Below are 20615 nucleotides of genomic sequence, written 5' to 3'. Positions count from 1 at the left end.
GAGTATCCCAATTTTTGTAACATGTTAGCTGTCTTCTAAAGAAAGGATGTTAACATCCTTTCTTTACCTTGAGCATATTACACATTTTCACTGGCAGTAAACTATAATGACCATATATGGCATATGTCAGAATCTGTAAAGCAGAAAAGAAAACAGTTTGCTAAAGGATGAAACTGATCCTTGAAGGAAAGAGGAAATCCTTATCAAGTCAGAAGAATGATTTCAGGTACATTGCTTGATTAACTTCTTATGTTGTATTTCTTGCATCAGAAATAACAAACTTTTTGCAGTATATCATTTCTATTTACTAAACATATAGCTTCTATTTATTTACATGCTTAAGCAAGAAAAAAAAATCTTCTTACTGTTTTAATATTTCTGCTTTCTATTTCTACTTTGGTCTTCTGCAAGTTCCTGTAATATGAGGCACAATGAATAAATGTTCTCTCTCTTCATGATATTGCTGATTTTTATGTGATTCTAAATCCTCTTTTTCCCAAGCAGGAAACAGTCATGTATTTCATGGTTCCTCCAACAGAAGCTATACAATACTTATAATCCTTTTTATTGTTTTTTGCTAGACCTTCTCCTGCTTTATTTCTCTTTCTGCAATGAAATTACCAAAATTGCATATAGTTTTCAGTTCATTGCATGAGAGTTTAAAAAATATTATTTTAATATGCTACTGTATGCTCAGTCTCTCTTTTGCCTGTTGTACTACATTCTTTGTAATTTTCACTGAGTTTGAAATTCAGTTCCAGATTACCAGCCACAGTGACTTAGTTTTGAGTTTGTTTTCCTGATTGGTAGCAGATATCGTAGAGAGTTGTAATACGTATTTATAGTTAGGAGTATTTTTTTAATCACTGCATGCCATTTTATTTAGTAACAGAGAGTTTCATGTGCAATTTTATCTCCTAGCTCTCCACTGCATTTGGGTTAAATTAACAAATTTTATAATTTCACTACTTTTCTTGTTCTGAATAATATAAAAAGCACATGTTCTAATAGCTGCTTTCACAATCCGTTCATGATCTCCCTCTTTATATTAATAAATAAATAAATACATTGAATATTCTCACCTCTGACTTTCTGTTTAGTGTCTGGGGTTTTTTAATTTTTATTTTCATTCTTAATTAGATTTTTCAGCCAGTTTACTACATATGGAAATCAGATTTCAAGTATGTAGTTCAAGACCAAGTGGTCTTTATATGATTTGATTTTAAACCAGCTTTGGTGGATTCAATCATTGCTTGCAGCACTCCAAGTCTATGTGTGCAGAGCAATTCCCCCTGTTCTTCCCAACTTCTCATTCTGTGGAGATACTACTCAAGAGGCCTAGTAAGGAGTTGGGGATTTGTGGGCCAGAAGTCCCTCTGCTTCCCCTTCCCTTCAATGATCAGAAAGAAAAGACTGAAAAAAGTCTCTCTCTTATCCTAGAAAGGCTATACTTCCCACATCTACTCCAGTCCCTGCTCAGGATCCCTTCTGGCTCTTTGGCTCTCCCTCAAGTAAAGCTTATCTCTGACTCTGAAGGCATTTGCCATTAGCTTGGAAGAACATCCCTCTTGAAGCTCCCCAAATTTCTCTCTCTTTCTGTGTCTCCCCTTTTGTTCCTGTGTTCAGAGGGCGTAACTTGGGTACCTTTCCGAGTTACAAATTCAGTAATATCTCATTTGAGTATTGTTTTTCAGTTCTAACATTTGGTTCATGATCACTTTGTTTTCTTGTCCTGGAGTCTCTTCTAATAAATACTTCAATATGTGTCGGTTCCTCACATTTATCAGAGGGTTGTTATCAGCTGTCTTTTTTTGGATGTCATTGTTTGATCTACAGCTGGTCAGCAATTTTTGTCCTGAAAGGCATGCAGAATGAAGCAGAAGAGAAAAACTTTAGGTGATTTGTGTCTAGTAAGCTGTACTGTCTCTATGGCTATAGGGGTTGCTTTGATTTGGGTCCTTTTAAAGCAGAGGCATATATTAGTGTACCTGAGTCAGTCAGTTTTAATATACCCGTTTGTCTTGGTGTAGGCAGGACTTCCTTAGCTTTTCTTGAAAAGTGAGATTATCAAGTACTCATTGCATATTTTCACAGAAGCTCAAACTCTTCTCTTGCAGACAATATGTCTCGGGGTGTGGATTTCTGTCAGATATTAATCACTTACCACCTTTTGCTGCTTCATAAAGAATGTACCTCTATTTCTGTCCAGTGATTCATGGCTGAAAACAAGCAGTAAGAGATCTCATAAAAAAAAAAAGACAAATACCATGTGAAAAGACATTATTGGCATATGTTTGTGTTTATTTTTACAAATATCAGCATCAGCTATATTACTAGTCTGTGCTCATATTTATAAGTGCATCGCATGCTTACACATGCAAATTTCATCATTAAAATTTATATAAAATATTTCATTTTTTTTATTTCATTCTGAAGACATACTTGTCTTAAGAGTACTATGCTTTTTCTGGTATTTAGAATAAAGTAGTAAATATTTTCAAAATAGTTATTAGTTCAAACGGTTTTTAGTGTTTGGTCTTAGATGATTATCTTTTATATATAAAAGAAATTAGGAAAAATGCATCTGGTACTCACTAAATTAATATCCTACAATAAATGATCCATATATTTTTTATTCTAGGACAGCAAGGTCTATAAACCTGCACTACTGCTTGTATAGAAACTGCAGACAAGGTGATCCTCCACTTCAGTAAAATCCAGAGGGTGGTATGTGTCCAGGAAATAAGAGGATGAAGGATTACATTTTAAAAAACAGGAGATATTTTAAAATAAATAGCTGAGTGAAGACCTAGAGGCTTATGTTTTATCTCAAATTATTTGTAAACAACATTCTCTCTCAGAGATTGGTATGGTATTACTGAAAGAACTGTATGTAAGCCAGACCAGGAAGATGGGACACGAGTTTATAGGAAACAGACCTCGTTCACTTAGACTTCCTTAAACAAAGTTTGCTGACTGGGGTCACAGACCAATGAAGATAAAATAATGATAACAAAATAAATATTTCTTCTTGATCTCCATTGCTTACATGTGCCTGCTATGTAAAAAATGCAATGAAACAGTCTTTCATCTTCTTTTCAGTTTTTAAGCTAATGCTTTGCCTAATTAATTTCTTCTTTTTTTTTTTTTTTTATTTAAACTGAAAAGATTTGCGTCCCATGTAAAGCATTAGCAAAAATGTAATTCCCCTGGCATGATGGTGGGACTTTACTGCCTGGGCTGCCCTCTCAGAAACTTTCCTGCCACTTAGACTTCATAAACTCTCCCATGTTCTCTGCAACTTTGTCCCTTCCAAAACTTGTCTATTTATTCCAACCAGGAGGTCACATATAGTTCAATGAATTGTCAGTATGGTGGAATTGGTGAAGGCAGCAGAGATGTCACACTTGGGTCAGTGGCAGTCCTTGCTTTGGCCATCTGTGCATGCCTCTGTGTCCTCTTGCATTGCACTGTCTTCCTTATGCCTGCTTTTGCTTTTGCCATAGCCCTTCCATCCTAATGGGATGGAGTTCACTGTCTCAGCTTGTGTGGTGGCTGATACTGCTGAATGTCTTCATGTTTCTGTCCTTGCTTCTTTCTTCCACTCTGGGAAAAACAGAGTGGGCTCCACTCCTGTGTCCTGGAAGGCTCAGAGAGGAGATGGAGGACCAGAGAGCCCTGGTTATGTGCCTCTGCCTCCCCACTCTTGTAAGTGGAATGTTTTTGTGTCCTGTCCTAAGCCCCAGAAGGGATGCTGCTCTGACGGGTCTGGGTAGTCACAAACATTTGAGTAAGTCTCCTTCCTTCCCTTTCCATTGTCACTCTAGCTCCAAGTCCTAAGTCTTCCTGCTGCAGCTTTTGCAGCTTTTGCAGGTGTCAGTAGGTATTGGGTCTGTTTAAGGATACTTCTTGTAGACCACCATGTTTCCTTCAGGAGAGAAGCAAGAGAAGGTAAAACGTGTGTTGAAAAATGCGTGGCATAGCCAAACCTGAATGGAATTTCATGAGACAAAGACGCTTCTTTGAATTTCAAAAGCCTGCTGGAAACAGTTTGAGTTTCTCAGAAAAAAATCACAGGAACCTTAACTGAAGCAAAGTGTTAGACAATCTAATTATAGGAGAGCTGACCAGTTCATCATCACTTCATGTTTTATCAGTTGTAAAGTAACTATCAGTTTTGTGAGACTAGATACAAAGCTTCCAAAATAAGCTAGCATAAAAGTTTACCCAGTTTTCATTTCCATTATGTTTTACAATGAAAGGAGACAGTCAGTAAATTATTATAAAATCCATTTAAAATGGCATCTAATTTTGTAAACAATGTGAAGCATCACAGAGGGTTCTTGAAGGGGGTTTTGCTGCAGTGTGATCACCCACTGCTCACTTCCATTTCCTTCGGTCAAGAATTGTCTATTGGATCAATGTTGCCAATATTCCTTAGTTCAAACACACGATCAATAAACTTTATTCAGGAGAAATCTTTATCATCCGTGTTTTTGTTTCAAACCTTTATTTTTCAGAAAGTTAATAGTTCTAAGCAGTACTAAACTTAGTGCTATTGAAAAGTAAAAGCAAAATATGAGTCTGAATTATGGCAACAGTTGAGTGGAGGTATACTGACAGATGCTTCGATCAGAAGGTCTGCTAAACACTTCAACACACCGATAATGGCTCATCTGACTGTCATAAAATTCAGGAGAAATCAGATGCAAAGATTTCTAGTTGTGGGATGGGATGGCAAGAATAGAAAGTGAGAAAGGCAGATTCTTCTTTCCTTGGGTGAAAGTACAAATGGACTTGGGAGGGGCATTTCTCAGAGGACAAAAGATGCTGCATGTCAAGAAAAAAAAGCAGCAATAGCAGAAAAGCAGTGATCAAGGTAGGAATGCTTTCTTTTGCAAAGTGGCAGTGCACTTTGTTCTCTGGAAGAGAAAAGAGAACAGTTATGAATTTCATTCAGAGGTCTAGAGTGGTGAATCCTCCAAGGCATAACTTATGTGCCTGCATGAGAGCGAAAGGAAATAAGTCATCCTGAATAAAGAGGTAGAAAAGAAAAAAGTTCCTTATTGGCCCGTAAGTGTCGAGCAATTAGAGCAGGAAAATAATTTCTAAGCTAAATTGTTTAACACAGTCTTTGAGGAGTGGAGAGGGAGTGGAAGAAGAGTAGGCTTCCACCAAACTATGGGCTCCTTCATGTGCCTTGGAAATGACAGGATTTCAGGAACCGGTAGGTGAAGCTGTCTGGAGAGGGGGTGTATGTACAGTAGATTTTTCATATTTAGTGCTTATATATGCTCATATGTTAGAAATATAGTGACAATAATTAGAATAATATGACAATTAGCACCATTGTCATACCCTTGTCTTGCATTTCAAGCAAATTATTTTATATTCTTTTCTTTAATCATTTTTCTGCAGTATATGAGGCAGCCAAAACTAGTGATAGTGTGAGTAAAACAGAAGGGTTCTAAAGTAAAATTTATTTGTTTTTCAGTCTCCATGAAATATAACTCTCCACATAAAAAAAATGAATAACAGTAAGGGATCTGTTCTCCCCTTTCTGCACACGTGTAACTGCATTTCACAGCAGCAAGATTAACACACACCCATTAACTCTCTGAGAGCCTGCCTTCTGCACATTAAAAGCAGCCTAAATCTTAGGTAGGTGCATGCATGTATGTCACTGGGAAGTTGTATTTTTTAGCTTTTTACCCTTAATATTACTAGGGTCTTTTCTTGGTTGAGAGGGAAGAGAGATGGAAGCTGCAAATGATTTGCATCCAGGTGCAACTCCAAACTTTGCTCATGAAGGACAGTAAAAATCATTGAGCCCCTTCTAGTAAACATGGCTCTTTTCAAAGGTCAAAACAAAATATAGTGGTGGTTGTAAAACTAAATTAATTGGTTTTGAGGAACTTTAGTGCTCATCAGAAAAAGGTTCAGCAGAAGTTAAAAGTATTCTCAGTATTGATTTTGCACTCTGTGGTAATTTTGGACCACACACACTTAGAAATAGCAGGAGAGTATAAGATGAATTGAAGCCAGAATAAGAATGCAAATGTGCTGCAAATTCATACAGTAATTTGACTTCAGATTTTGATATTTAGGCTTGCTCTCATATCTGACCAGCAAAGAAGACAGAATTATAAAATTGTATTAATTTCTTACTACTAAATTTTGCCTCTGAAAGCAGATAATTTTTTTGGCCTGGCTTTGTGTGTTATTTTCCGTTTTGCTCAGCCTCCCACACACTAATGACTTCTGCATGGAATTCTCTTACCTTATGAATATATGTTCTTTTTAAGCAGAGTCTCCACAGAGTTGGAAAATGTGAATGTGAAATGAAGCTTGCCATCCTAAAAGGAGGTTAAAGATCTAGGAGCGTGTACAAGTCTATCCTGAAAGCCAGTTTTTCAAGACATAATTTACGGAGGTTCAGTTGCGCAGGCATAATTCTGCATTTCTTTCGAGATGAATACTTCTATACCTTCAGGCATGTGATTTGTCAAGACAGCTTTGTGGCCTGGTGGGCAATCAGAATTTGCCTTAGTGGACTGAAACGACCCAGAACAAACTCAGTACTTAATCTTCTTTATTGCTGAAATCAATAAGCACATCCATGCTAAATGCTGGCAGTTCTTACGTAGAGAGTGAAAAGTAGAAGCACCTGCTCCTTGAACTTCTAATGTTTCGTGAGCCAGAAGTTTTGTTTTCTTCTTTGACAACAAACTTGTTAATTATATTTTATAATGCATAAATTGAGATATTTTCTTTGTGCTAATATATACATGCAATGACACAAGATTAATGTATCTCAAGTGCCATCACCCAGAATACCTAATACAGCAGTCAGTGCAAATTACCCACATAGAAAACCAAGCAGGGACAGTGGGCTCTGGCAGAGCTGAGCAGTCCAGGTAAGTAGCAAAGCTACAGCCAACCACAGTGTCTCACAAGCTACCTTCTGGACAGTCCTGTCCTAAATAAGAGTTTTCTTTTTGCCTTACACTAGAAGGTAGGGGTTTTTTCAGGTTTATAATGTATTTGAGGTAAGGAAATATACCAAAAGCTTAAATTAGTTTTTCTAGGATTGTATTTTGAGGGGTAGGACTAGATGACCTTTAAAAGAGCCTTCCAACCCAAACTATCTTATGATTTTATGATTTTATTTTTTTATTACTATACAATAACTGATTGCCTCTGCATTTGCATGTAACATTTGTACTTACAGCTTGTCCTGAAGAGAATGAATAATAACAATAAAAATGAGAGCCACTGAATGGGCCAAAGATACTCAGAAGACAAGTGGTTTATAACTTTTATAAATTCAGAATAACCATGAAGTTCTGCTCTACCTCTTTGGGAAATAGTCAGAATTTTGCACTCCACCGATATCTGTGGATGAGGAAGAAATAAAAGTAACTTTGTGTGCAAGCCAACCGTAAGATCTAATGCCATTTATACCCGTCGAAATTAGTAGCTTATGACAGATACAGTTAAGACAAGCTTGTTATCAAATTTTGGCTCTGGAGCTGCTTGCTTATTCATGTACCTGTTTATACCATTTTTGTTTACTTGATACTGGAAAGTAATCATAAAAAAAAAAGTTATACTGAATTATGAGTGCTGTCAAGTTTTGTATCAAAAGTATTAAACTTTAAACAAAATAATCATTTAAATTCCATTTTTTCTGGTCCCACACTCTTATCTTGTTTTAGACTTTTGTTTAAACTGTTCCTTCCCATTTATTTTCCTCTTTATTTGGAGTTGATTCAATGACACAGGTTTTTTTTTATTTCTTGCAGATGTTGAAATGATGAAACACTCTGTACCTCTGGAGCAGTGCACAGCAGCCATGACATCTCTGGTCCTCTGTGGAAGGTACACTGCAGCCTGCTGCTGAACTATTATGACATGTCTCTAGCAATCAGAAAGAAAAGCTGGGAAGAGCATGTGACCCAGTGGATGGGATTGGCTCTGGAGTCTGTGGAGTATAATACAGCATGTTGTCACGGACTTGTAGCTGATAACTTGCAGACAAGTATGGAAAAAGATGAGGTTTTGAGTGTGGATCAGAAAGAAAAGTGTGCTTCCTTTCCAGAGTGCTGCTACAGTGGAGAGATGACTGGCTGCCCTGAAAAGCAGCTGGGAAATGTTTCAAAGGAGGTGGATGAAAATGATAACCATGAGGATGAGGAGCATTTTCTGGAGGCCAGCACAGAAACCCTAGTTCATGTGTCTGATGATGATGATGACTATTCAGCACTCAACCTGGATAGTGTTAATTACCACATCACTGCTGTAGGAAGTGAACCAAAAGATGAAGGGCAGAGTTTAAATGGAGCAGGATCCTTAGCACAGATGGTACCAATAACAGAGGGTAACAAGGCAGCTGAATCATCTGACATAATTGGAGATATAAGTGAGGAACCTGGCTATGACACAGTTCATAAAGAGGAGATGAAAAAAGATGATGTTTTTGGCAGTATTGACCAAAGCCTGGAGCTTTGTAATTATGAAGGCTTAAATGAAGTAGTAGATGTAGAGAAAGAAAATTATTTTAATTCTCCAAATGTGAAAGAAATTATTATGCCTGGGAAGCAGCTGCTTCATACTGCTGTAATTGCACAACAGCGCCGGAAATCTGATGCTTTCAAAGACGGGCTTGGAAAGTCTGAGTGCAATGTGGTAGAGAGTGGGATTTCTTCTGAATCATGTACCAGTAGTGATAGACAGCTCTGTTCAGCAGTGGAATCCAGCAACTGTCTTATGCAATCTCCTCCTTGCTCTCACATCCCAGCAGTGGAAAATGGTCTGGATGAAAGAGGTTTCACAGAACCTCAAGTGGCCCCTGAAAACAAATGCCTTTCAAATGTCAGTTCAGCAGAAGACATTCAGTGTTTACACTTAAGGAATCATTTGACCACACAAGAATATTCAGACAGTCAAGTGAAACTGCGCAAAAGAAAGGTAGGATACTTATAGGCTGCAGACATTTTTTTGAATGTTTTCTCCCAGTTTCTTATGACAATGATACTGTGCCTAATTCATTGCAGAGAAAAAGTGATTTTCAGCTTTGTTTCATCAATTTATCAAATTCAAACTGTTTCAAGACACCTATGTCTATACAACAACTAAATTTTAGGAGCTCTTTTTAAGATCTAAAAATGGCTGAGTTATAAACTTGTATGGTGCCTTATATTCACCTAATATATATAATTTTGTATACTTCATACATGCCGTTCAAGGATATAAGTGTCTTCTATGGGTTTGGTTTTATTTTTGGTTTTCTGCTGCTATCAGGTGTCATTATCTGTTTCCTCTTAGGAAACAAATTGTGTACAGGAGTTTGGAAGCCTTATTGAAAAACGAGAACAGGGAAAAAGTGCAACAAAACTTTAAAAGGGAAAAAAAAGAGCAGAAACATTTTGCAGTAGTTCTTTGTTTTTTAGCTCAGCCCCATGAGCTTATGTTCTTGCAAAAACAAGTATTGCTGATTTTGGAACAATGTTTTGTAATTTTAAGGCAACAAGAGAGTTTCACTGTCTCTACAAAATAAGGAAGGGTATCATTACAAAACTGTAATGGGCAGATTCTCTGGCAATAAAACTCCCATTGGCTTTAATAGAAGGAAACGTGCTGACTGTGGCACTATGGAATTCATCTTGAAGTCTGGCTTTTCCAGCTATGCTGCTTTTTTTAGCTAATAACCAATTTGTAATTGTTTACTTCTCTCTGCCTTTTTACATTTAACATCATCCAGCCTCTTTTGTCTGGCTTTTTTTTGTGTGTGGGTGTTTTCTTTTTTTAATAAATATGGTTTCTATTAATTGTGTGGGTTTTCTTCTATCAGGTACAGTGCCTCAGTAGCTGTTTCACTAAAGCACAAATTCACATATCTAAAGTACTCTGTACCAACACAGCATCCTGAGCTGCTGGCCATTGCTTCCTTGTGTTGACCCTTTGGTAATATTAACACTAGATTGATATGGTCAGAAACTACAAGCAACTTTTTCAAAAGGTTTCAGAAGCCCTCAAAGCCAGTCTTCCTTTTTAGTTCATGCAATCACAGTCAGTGCAGCAACTGCTCAACTGATCTCACATTAAGTGTAGCTCAGAGTTACAATTAAGAAACAGAAACCTGTCTGGCAGTACCAGACATGCTAAACTTATATATCTGTAGAAAATGGTTCAAGTTTAAAAACAGAAAATTAACCAAATTAACATAATATTTGAGAACTAATTGACTATTATAACCATATTTTCAGCTGGTCTACTTTAGCATTTCATTTTCTTTTTTTTAAGTATAAAAGTAAAAAACAATTATATTAAGTATAGTTGCTGATGTCCACGTATACATTTCATATTGTTAGCATGCTATATTTTTTTTAATAGCTTTGATCATGCTAGTATCTCGTATTTTGTTTTGAGGTCACGTACTCATCTTTTAAATATATGTTTATGAGAATATTTGAGAATGTATGTACTATTTGTTTTTGTGCCATTAAATATTTTAAAAGACAGAATATAAACATTCTAGTGAGATTAATGGTGAGAAAAACTAAGAAAGGATATTAGCATAAAAAGGAGCAAAACAAGGAGTTACTTCAAGGAAAGTTGGGCATTACGTGGCTGCAACAACTGTGAAGTTGTGTAGTGTAAAAGGGATTGGAGTCTGTAAACCTGAAGGAGACCTCATACCCCTTTGGTTAAAGAAATCTTTGCTAGTCACTGTGAAACGTATGGCAAACAGGAAAAGATATGATCTGCTATCATTTGTGATATTATTTATCTCTAAGTTCTCAGGGGCTTTTACAAACAGCATTCCTGCATATGGGATTTTATCACTTATATCTAACCATGCACTATTTTACAAAAGTCTGTCTGTGTTGGTAATAGTGTGCAATGAAAAATGTGTCTATGTTTATAAACTTCTCCTCAAAGCCACTTCTGTAATTTTAAGAAAACATTAGAAAAACTAGACTTGAAACTGAATCCATCCATAAAAGCCAAGTATTTGCTTTGCAGTGACAGGAAGACTTAAGGGATTGGGTATGGCATATAAAACCATTTCTCTCAAGGTCAGCAGTTCAAACAGTGCAGTTAAAGCCTAAAACACAGCACTGTCTGATTAATGCTTGGTGTCAGTTATAGTTGCATATAAATATGTGCCCATGAAAGTCAGAATATGGGACAAGGCACATGAAGATGAATTGCTGAAGGTATTTGGGCGCCTAAATCTCAAGGTAGCACCTTGGGTGATCATAGAAAGGTGCTGATCTTTAGACACTTCCATGACAGTTAAGACCTTAGGACCTTAGAGTAGACACCATTCTGCTCTTTCTGGCAATAAATTCTTCTGAAAATCTGTTCCTCATTAACATATTTTACAGTGCTTTTAATTGTGGCAATAGAGCATGACCTTCCCTCTTATCTTTAGATCAGCTGTCTCCAAACTGAAGCTGAGGTGAGAGACTGTGTGGAATTGCTATGCTTGCTCTGCAGACAGATTTGAGGGCTTAAGGGCTTAAAGTTTAGCATCTTTGACCAGCACTACCTCCATATCAGTAAATTGCTTTAGTCATGATGGATATACTGACACTGAAGATGCTTTTTTCAAACATGTCCAGCTGCTGCAGCATTCTTTGCTTCCTCAAGTTACCAGAGTTCAGATGGTTGATACACAGCATCTCTTTTCCTTTGCTTTCTCAGAAAGACTTCCTAAGGCTCGGAAATAGGAAGGACCTGAATTTAATCGTGAGAAGTTAATGATGTTAGGTCTAATTTAAAGGTACACAGTAATCAAGCTTTCCTGTTTCTGTGTTGACTGATAATCAATTCAGTTTATCCACAACATGAAGTTGATGGTTATTAATGATTCAGAGTAGCAGAAGCATAAATGGATTAACTACATGTGGGTACAACAACTAGACCTTTCTGTGTGCTTTTCTGGCTTAAATAAATTTTAAAATACTTGAGAATTGTGCATTCTAAATTTCCAAATATTGGAATAATCTTTGGAAATAATAAGCAAGATGTAATGCTAGGGGTGTTGCAACAGTTCACATTTTTGTTCATATGTATAAGGCAAAAGAGCTTTTAGAGAACAATATTATACAAAACCAGAAGAGTATCAACTATTAAGAGAATACAACAAAAGGAGAGTATTTAATTACTATACACTGATTTCAAAATGGAAGAAAATGGCCATTATTTTGTAAACAAGCTTTCAAATTATTGCATGTGCCTCATTTTATGCATTCTCTAAGCTGCTTATCTCATCAAGCTTAGGCAAAGCCAGAAAAATCCTTGCTGGGGCATGTTGAGTAGGTGCACAAATTAAGCAGAACTCTAACACATTAATTTCAGTTCTTTTACATCACAAAAAAAGCTACTTTATTCAGCATCAGCAAAAAAAGGTGGATTGAGGCATACAGTTTCACAGTACATTCTCATCACTCACTTCCCAAACACAATCACACCTGCAGTGTTGCAGCCAGTGATAATAAGCATTTTGTAAATGCAATTTTTAAAACAAGGCTAACAAAGCTCTTTTGAATGATGGATCAGTGAAGGTGTAGAAAGTCACCATTGTGAAGTATCACTCTGAACATTTTGAGTAAAAATCCATGACGTTTAAAAAAAAAGTAAAGCATCAATAAATTCCACCTACAAAAGAAATTTTGGCTTGTTCCCTATATTTCATTGTTCTTCCACACTCTCCCTTAGATTTTATTTCTAGAGATCATTCAAATGTGAAGAAAACAGCTACAGAACCAACTGTGACTGTTCACTTCTCTCTCCTGTAGGATAATGTTATATTACCTGTTATGTTTAATAAAATGCAAAGTGACTTATGACTGTGGGGGGAAAAAAAGAAGCAACAAAACCACCATATATAATGGGAATTAGCACTGGGTTCAATGCATAGGGGATTATAATATCCCTGTATTTAAGGAGAGGTGGAGATGAAGGATTGAAAATCGTTCTGCATGCAAAAGGGAAGAATTGCTATTAATAGGTTTTTTAATAAGGCTCAGGAAGTTGTAGTTAATATTTAAAACCAAAATTAAATCCACAAGCTAGTACCAAAAGTTTGAGGGGGGGAGGGGAATTGTGAAAAGATAAACAGATGTTTTCAGTCAGTGTACACAAACCTACAAGAAGTATGTTCTGATTTGATCCAGAGTAAATGCAGGAGACTTTCCTCACATGTATATGGACTGCTTTGAATACAATATAGTTCAATATCTGAATGTCAGAAGAAAAACAACTGAATTAATATACACAAATGAACAATTACATATCAAAATTGTTTGTTACCTGATCAATTGTTTTCTTAGTTTGGATATTTACACTTACATGCCTCTACACTTGCAAGTAAACAAGTTTACTGAAAATCTGTCATTTATGGCAATAATTAAATATTTTTCATGTCCTATGTTTTATATTTCAGATTGTAAACATATAAGAAAAAAAAAGTTGCTCTGTAATCAGCCCTTTTTGGTGTACAAATTCCTCATCTCTCTTTTATGAGACTTTTGCTTTTAATATTTACTGCTTGCAGTTCTTCATGGTGGCCTGCTTAGTAGCTTTCCAGTTTCAAACAATTGATGTTATCTCAAAGTCATTCTTGCAAGACCAAAGAATATAACAGTCAGTGCTATTCCTAATGCTCACTATTCTTGCTATTATTTTAATTAAGATTTCTAGATCAAATGCTGTGTGCTTTGCAAAGGATATTTAGGGACATAGTTAATAACAGCAGCTTCCACTGCCAAAGAGATGAAAAATAATTTAAGAACAAGATTATCAGAATTGCAGTAAATGTCAAAAGAAAGCTGGGCAGCAGGTAAGCTGGGATGACACAGGTCTTTGGAACAGTGCTTTTTCCCCATAGGAAAGCTGTGAGTTTTTAAAATGTTGTTTTACATTTTCGTACTGTTGCAATAAAATTTAATTCTTTATTTCATCAATTATAATTATACTAATGTGAGAAAACAAAAAAATCTCTTACTTGAATTCAGACCTTTCCATCTGCATTTGCTCTTTGAGTATTACATGTGTATGTGAGACATGAAGGCTGACTCTCTTCCGTTACGATCGGAATTAAATTCTCTTTTACAATGCCAAGACTATGCATTTTATGTCAAGTTAGAAAGTTAGGTTCTTCCAGGAGCTTCTGTTTGTATCACCCTGTAAATTGATTTCACATGAAACCTGTGGAGTTTTGCCTGCTGGTTCCCACTAAGGTACCTGGGAGAGATAATAGAAAAGCTTCCCAAAAAGCCATAAGAGCTACCTGTTTTACTGGAATTGTTTCTTTGCAGCTTTTTCCGTGCCATCTCTTCTATTCACGTTGCATAATCCTTTTCAACTGAGCATTTAAAAAGTGATGTGAGCTTGTTGTGAACAATAGTATCCCACATTTTAGGTATTTTTCTTATTTCATTGGTGTTAATATACTGGAGACCAAGTTTCCAGCTCTGACACAAGTGTATCTTTCTGAAGTGTTAATCTCCCTTTACCTCAGTTCAGTCTTTGTTAAATTGGGATAATTTAATGGTTAATTATTTGTTTCATAACCATTTTTAATTTAGCTTTTAAGACTTTTAGAGTGCTTTTGTTGTTTTTATTTTATAGAGACTGGTTTAATAGGGATCCAGTCTAAAATATTGCTACATAAGTAGTACTATGTAGGCTTTTTGGTGTTGCATTGCAAGAGGTTAGCATAGGAGAAGCAAGCATAGAAGATAAAAGTACCAATAAAACCAAATGAAAACAACAGGAATGTGCAGGAAATCTTAATTAAAAATGGAAACATGCATTTTGCTGTATCCTGATTTTGCAATAGTGAATTAAACTTACCTTTTTCTGAGATTGAGTTTGCAAATATGTATCAGTAACTTTAGAGACTAGAGAAGGTAGTTACTATAGAGGTATTAGCACTACAAAGTTATTTTTAAATCATATGGTTCTCTAACTATATTTCCTGTACAATTCAGACCTGCACTTCTGCCAGAGTAGATTAATTTTTGTATACAGATATTAATAATATAATCTTGGTATCTAGGAAATGTTTTTTCTTAATTTTGTAAAGGGCAATGGCAAATGCACATATTGGAAATCTGATAATCTCTTTTTAAAGGTAATCTTTCAAACAGTAGAAATCTATTTCATCAGGTGTGAAATTTGGATTTGCTTTTGTACCATTTCTGCATCTCTTATAATTTTTGAACTTTCTATAGGGTTTTTTAAAGGTTCTTAAATTTTTCTGAAGATTTTAGGAAAGAGCATTAGTCTGTTCTTCTGAACTCATAATTTAGATATGAACACCATCAAAAATTGATGAGAGATCTTAAGCCACAACAGCTTCTTGAAAGGTTAGCTGCTACTCACAACTTAGAGCTATAGTCTGTAGTAGTAGTACAGTGGGCAATTATTACTGAAATCCACAGTTGCTTCACCACAAAGAATTTGCTGCATTTGCACATTGCTATTAAACGGTCATAGTTTTGAAGGCATCGGGAAGAAGCTGGCAAGAAGTGCAAGTAAAGCAAAACAAAGTATGATTTCTTTGTAAAAAAAAAAAAGAAACCTTCTTAGCTGTCATGAATATTTGTTTCTCTTCTGCATTGAAAACTTGCTTTTTAAATTTACCATGTAATAATGAAAATGTGGTTCAAAAATATAAATGGACTAAACCAGTTGAATTTACATTTTTAAAAATTACATATTATCTCTGGTAATTCATAGAAAGTGGTGGTCATAAAGCACTCCTATTAATGTGGTTACATGACCATGAATTTTCTCAGTTGCTCTCACAATAATATGTATCATAAATATTATCTCCATCTGGGAAGCTAAAGAATGCTTTCCCACAGACTTCCTTTGTGTTTGGACTGAAGTATGATGTATTTCAAACAATGTGAAAAGTATTTAAAACAAGTTCAGAGCAGAATGGGATGATTGCCAGGCCATTACAGTATAACCTTTATGCAAATTTTACTTTGACACATTTTTGTGGCAATGTTCAGCAATAAATTTTAAAAGCTGACAGCGTTGTCTAGACTGCAAACCAAGAGCCTGTTGCACATCAAGTTATGCTTGGAGCTGAGCTACCTAAAATGGTCATGAAAGTATTTGTATTTATACCCAGTTTGTAGTCACACACTACTGCTTCACCAAAATCATACTACGTGTTTCCAGGGACCAATGTAGAGAGCTTTAGTTTCATGCCGTGTACACTCAGAGACTCCCAATTTTGTCCAGATCTGCTGTATTAACTTGAAGAAAACTTATAAAACATTTTTAGTTTTAGTTTTAAAATGAATCTTTAAAAAATCCTTACTGATAAAGGTCAATTATTTACTGTTGGCAGTCTATAAATTCCCAGTGGTAGGTCATATTAAATGGACCAATGACCACTTGCTAAAATGACACCAGATTTTTAACTGTCAGACTTTTAAGTGAAGCTGTCTTGGAAGAAATAGTATGTGAAACCTTTAACAAATGAGAAGTGGAGTTAAGACACTTGAGCAAAACCCTCTGGACTATATGACATCACTGTTCACACACACTTATCCATTGGTTAAAGAAAAATTTTTTTAAAGAAGGACTTTGCTTCCTAGAGCTATTCCTTTGCACTATCACAAGCATAATATTCACTTTGAATTAACAATCAAGTGAAAACTGAGAGATCTAAGAAGCACACTGAGAAACAGCTTCCATCAAAAAATAGCAAATACAGCAGTAACCAGAAAAGTCAGTATTAGAGCACCACAGCCTATATTAAAGAACCTTTGAAGCTGTAGCTATGGCAGAGCAGCTTCTTCATCACAGCTCTCTATTACAGACGTGACCTGTGCTAAAAGCAAAAGCTTATATATTAGTGGTGCTGTGTAAAAGGAGGAGACAGAGAAGAATGACCCACCTTGGCCAGCTCTGGGCTGAGGCTTTACAGTGATATGGTCTTTGCTACTGCTGTCAAGGAATATTTGGCCATAGTAATATGGTCGTGGGTAAGTCCACAGGTATCTGACCAATTCCTATGTGATAGTTAAAAGCAAACAAGCAAAGAGAGCCACCGTCCTGAGCTGAACTGTAAAAAGGCAGGAGCCATCTGCAAAGTGTGTACCACAGAGTTTTGTTGTTGGTGCTGTTTTGGTTTGGTTTCTTTTTTTTTTTTTTGCTTCCCGTGATGACAGTACATATGATTGAAACACCTAAACATGTGCTGCTTATGTTTATGTCCTTTTACTCCTCTCTCTTAAAGACAACATAGAAAGTTTGTAAAGACAAGGTTTATGCCACAGATAATACACAGGGTGTATTGAATATGGCTTACAAAATGAAACAATACTGCTTTGGCAGCCAAAAACTACTCCAAGCTCCAGAGGATATGGCCTAAAATGGTTATGAATTCAAATTTAGAGGGGTATTCTTCTTCCTATGAAAAAAATCTAGGCAGAAATATACGTGTGAGCGTCTGTGTGCACTGGGGTAAATGTATAGCAATTGTATACCAGATCCTTACTGCTTTTCAGAACGCTGTCACAGCTAATGTCTAATGCTTTTACAGCAATGGAACGTAAGAACTTGGCTTATGTACACAACATTAATGAGGAATTAGCTCACTGTAACATAAGGATGTCCTTCAATAATGTGACATATTACAGCAATAACTTTCATATCTTGTTTCACATGGTTTTTGCAATCTCACCTTACATAAGACTTAGAATAGCAAATGCAATATGTAAAATATTTATGTTAAATGAAGTTTATTTACCCTTTCCTGTAAGTTGCCTCCATCCCGAACTCCCAAATCTTTTTTGCACACAGCACATCCAATAAACAAAGGTTCCTATTTGAATATCTTGAGTGTCTTAATTATCTGGAAAGTTTTGCTTTAACATAAAATGTATTATCTCATATACCCATTAAAAAAAATCTTTAAGGAGCTGATTCTGTTCTTGTACTACATGTTTTAATCTCTTGGGTGGTATCCTCAGCCTTCTTAAAAAAAGATGGTTTGCATGCACTAGTCATCACTGATATGTGATACATGGCTGTTTGATATGAAGGCATGAAAAAAATTCAGCAATGCTAAAGCTCATGGCTTGTGTTGCATGTAAATAATTGCATGTAGCTTCAAAATAAAAGCTGATATCTTTACTACATTGAAAATGAAAAAGCATGGCCACAAGTAAAAATTTGGGAATCTAAACTATTTTCTTACATCCAGATTTTCTGAAGCACACTTCTGATAAATGCCAAGCTATATTTATCATACACAAATTTAGTAGTGACTGTATGTGTACATTACACCTCACTACATCTGCTGAATTTATTCCAGCATGTTAAACTCACCTGTTTACAAATATTCTCTACTGTTCGGTAGAAGATGACAAGATGATGTGGTAAATGAATCATGTGCTGTTTAGTCTTTACACTTACAGGAAGCAAAATTCACAGAGAGTGAATATGAGAAGAGATGGGGGATAAAGGACAGAGATCTTGAGAGATGATCTTAGAGGTGGGATAAAAGTAGAAAATAAATAGATGAAAATTCATTGATTTTCCATGTAAAGTGATAATTCAACTCTTAATTGCACAAAGTTTTCCCAGCTTGTGAAAATTACTCCCAGTTGACCAATTTGTCTGTTTCCAGGTCTTTCTCAATCCTGCTAATATCAGAGTCAAAGATAATTTGGGAAGTTTTTCTATATTTGTACCTTGATTTATATTCTTGTGGGTAAATATTCTGCAGGACTCATAATTTATCACATTTCACAAACATTTTATTAAGCTGGTAGAAATGTCATATTTTAATGTCATATTTTAATTTTTGCTGTAGGTTCTTTTGGAAGATATGTTTTAAATCAATGGATTGTGCTTTTGCAGACTGAAGCCTATGAGTAGTTATGACTGCGGGGAGATCAGCTTTAATCAGATTCAGAAGAAATACATATATTCCTGAATTTTGGTCTCTTGGGAATAGTAACAGTAGCCTTAGATTAGAATTTCTCTAGGTTATCCACACTCTTTGTCAGACATAAAAAATTTTTCTTCAGCCAGAGTCTTCTAGTCAGTGTATTAAGATCACTGGTTCTTCCCTCTACCCTTGCCTTTTCACAAATGCTTTGGGGTTTGATTTCCCTCGTTTCATGTACTAAGCTGAATGCAATATTAAACATTTTAGCCTTTTGGAGCTTATGTGCATATAAGGGAAAGATCACTTGGTGACATGAGAATAATGTGTATTTTATTCCTTGCAAGTATCATTTCACAGGGTTTGATTTCGTGCTCAAGGCAGCAGCCAAGCAGAGCTGTGCAGTCACATGAACAGATTAGGAAGGGAATATGAAGTTGTTAGTGAAAAGGGTGAACTACTTCCATGACTCTGCTCCACTTTGGTGTGGGGGGAGAGTGGTCTTAAACACTCTCAATTTCTAGCACTACTCTAGTAGTGATAGTGATTTCTAGTCCCCTTGTCCAGCATTCATTTCTACAATTGTATAAAATGTGTACTCAAATCCATTTAAGAGTCTGACAAAAACCTAATTATTATGTGTCCATTTCATAGCTTCCTTATGGGTATATCTGCAGTGACTTTGTCCCTGATTTTGGGCTCTCTCTCTTAGTTCTTTCCATTATGCTTAGTTTATGGAGGACAAACTCTCCTGTGTCAACAGCACTGCCTCATGAAGTACAATAACAGTAGTTTAAATGTCAGCACTGTTAGTCATTGATAATTGTCTTAGGGTTTAAATAGAAGTTTCTTACTTTTTAGCCACTGTGTTCAGAGGGAGTGCTTACCAGCAACAAAGCATAATTGTGGAGCTTTGATCTTTGCTTTGAAATGTCTTTTTAAGTGTAAAGAAAACTTGTCTGTGCTGAGAATGACATTAGAAACTATTTCTGGAGTTAGACCAGGATTCTGAAGGTGAAAGGACACTTCTCTAGCTCTCTCAACAAGTCCCTGGGAAAGTTAAAAATAAGTCTTGCTTAAAAAAAATTGGCACTCGTTATTTGAGAAAATTTTTTTATTCCAGGAACTGCCTCATGTAGCAGAAATTTATTTACCATCTGTGTAGACTTGAAAAATTTTCCATCTTACCAGATACACAACTGAAATAGCAACAGATTTTCCATCCCTATGGTTTCCACCGACCTCTGTTTTAAGGAAGCGTTGCTGTAAAAACTTATGAAATTCTTGTGTTCTCCCAAAGAGGGGTAGCTCAATTAATAGCCCATCTGTCAAACTCTGAGTTCTGGCTGTGACCTCTAATGATGTCACCTTACTGTAGCTAAAGCATGTCACAGGAGGAATTCGCAGACCTAATAGTTGAAAGTATAGGGGGGGTTTTAATTATAGGTACAGTTTTATGTTAATGTTACAGTACCAACAAATTAAAAACTAGTCACTTGAGAAATTTATTTACTTTGAGTACAAAGGTACTTCTTAATTTCACAACTCGGCAGCTGCAGGAGGAAAAAGAATTTTAAAAAAACCCCATCCTACAAACAAAAAAACCCCACTGAATCTTGTAACCAGTCTGTTAAAATATGAAGCAACCTGTCTCTACTTCTGAATATCACTTCTGAGTATTCAT

The 20615-nt window shown here is 35.9% G+C and overlaps 1 protein-coding gene across 3 annotated transcripts in view; it reads left to right on the top strand.

Moving 5' to 3' along the window:
• Window positions 1–20615, top strand: part of DLC1 (DLC1 Rho GTPase activating protein) — a 260438-nt gene that overhangs the window by 42694 nt on the left and 197129 nt on the right. For all 3 annotated transcript variants that reach the window (XM_032685723.1, XM_032685722.1, XM_032685721.1), the window contains exon 2: window positions 7806–8970. In XM_032685723.1, the coding sequence (XP_032541614.1) occupies window positions 7915–8970 (1056 nt within the window). In that variant the 5' untranslated portion in view covers window positions 7806–7914. The remainder of the gene's footprint in view (window positions 1–7805; window positions 8971–20615) is intronic.

Source organism: Chiroxiphia lanceolata, chromosome 4, assembly GCF_009829145.1.
Source record: "Chiroxiphia lanceolata isolate bChiLan1 chromosome 4, bChiLan1.pri, whole genome shotgun sequence".
In the NCBI taxonomy this organism is placed as follows: Eukaryota; Metazoa; Chordata; class Aves; order Passeriformes; family Pipridae; genus Chiroxiphia; species Chiroxiphia lanceolata.
This window is presented reverse-complemented; position numbering and strand designations above follow the sequence as displayed.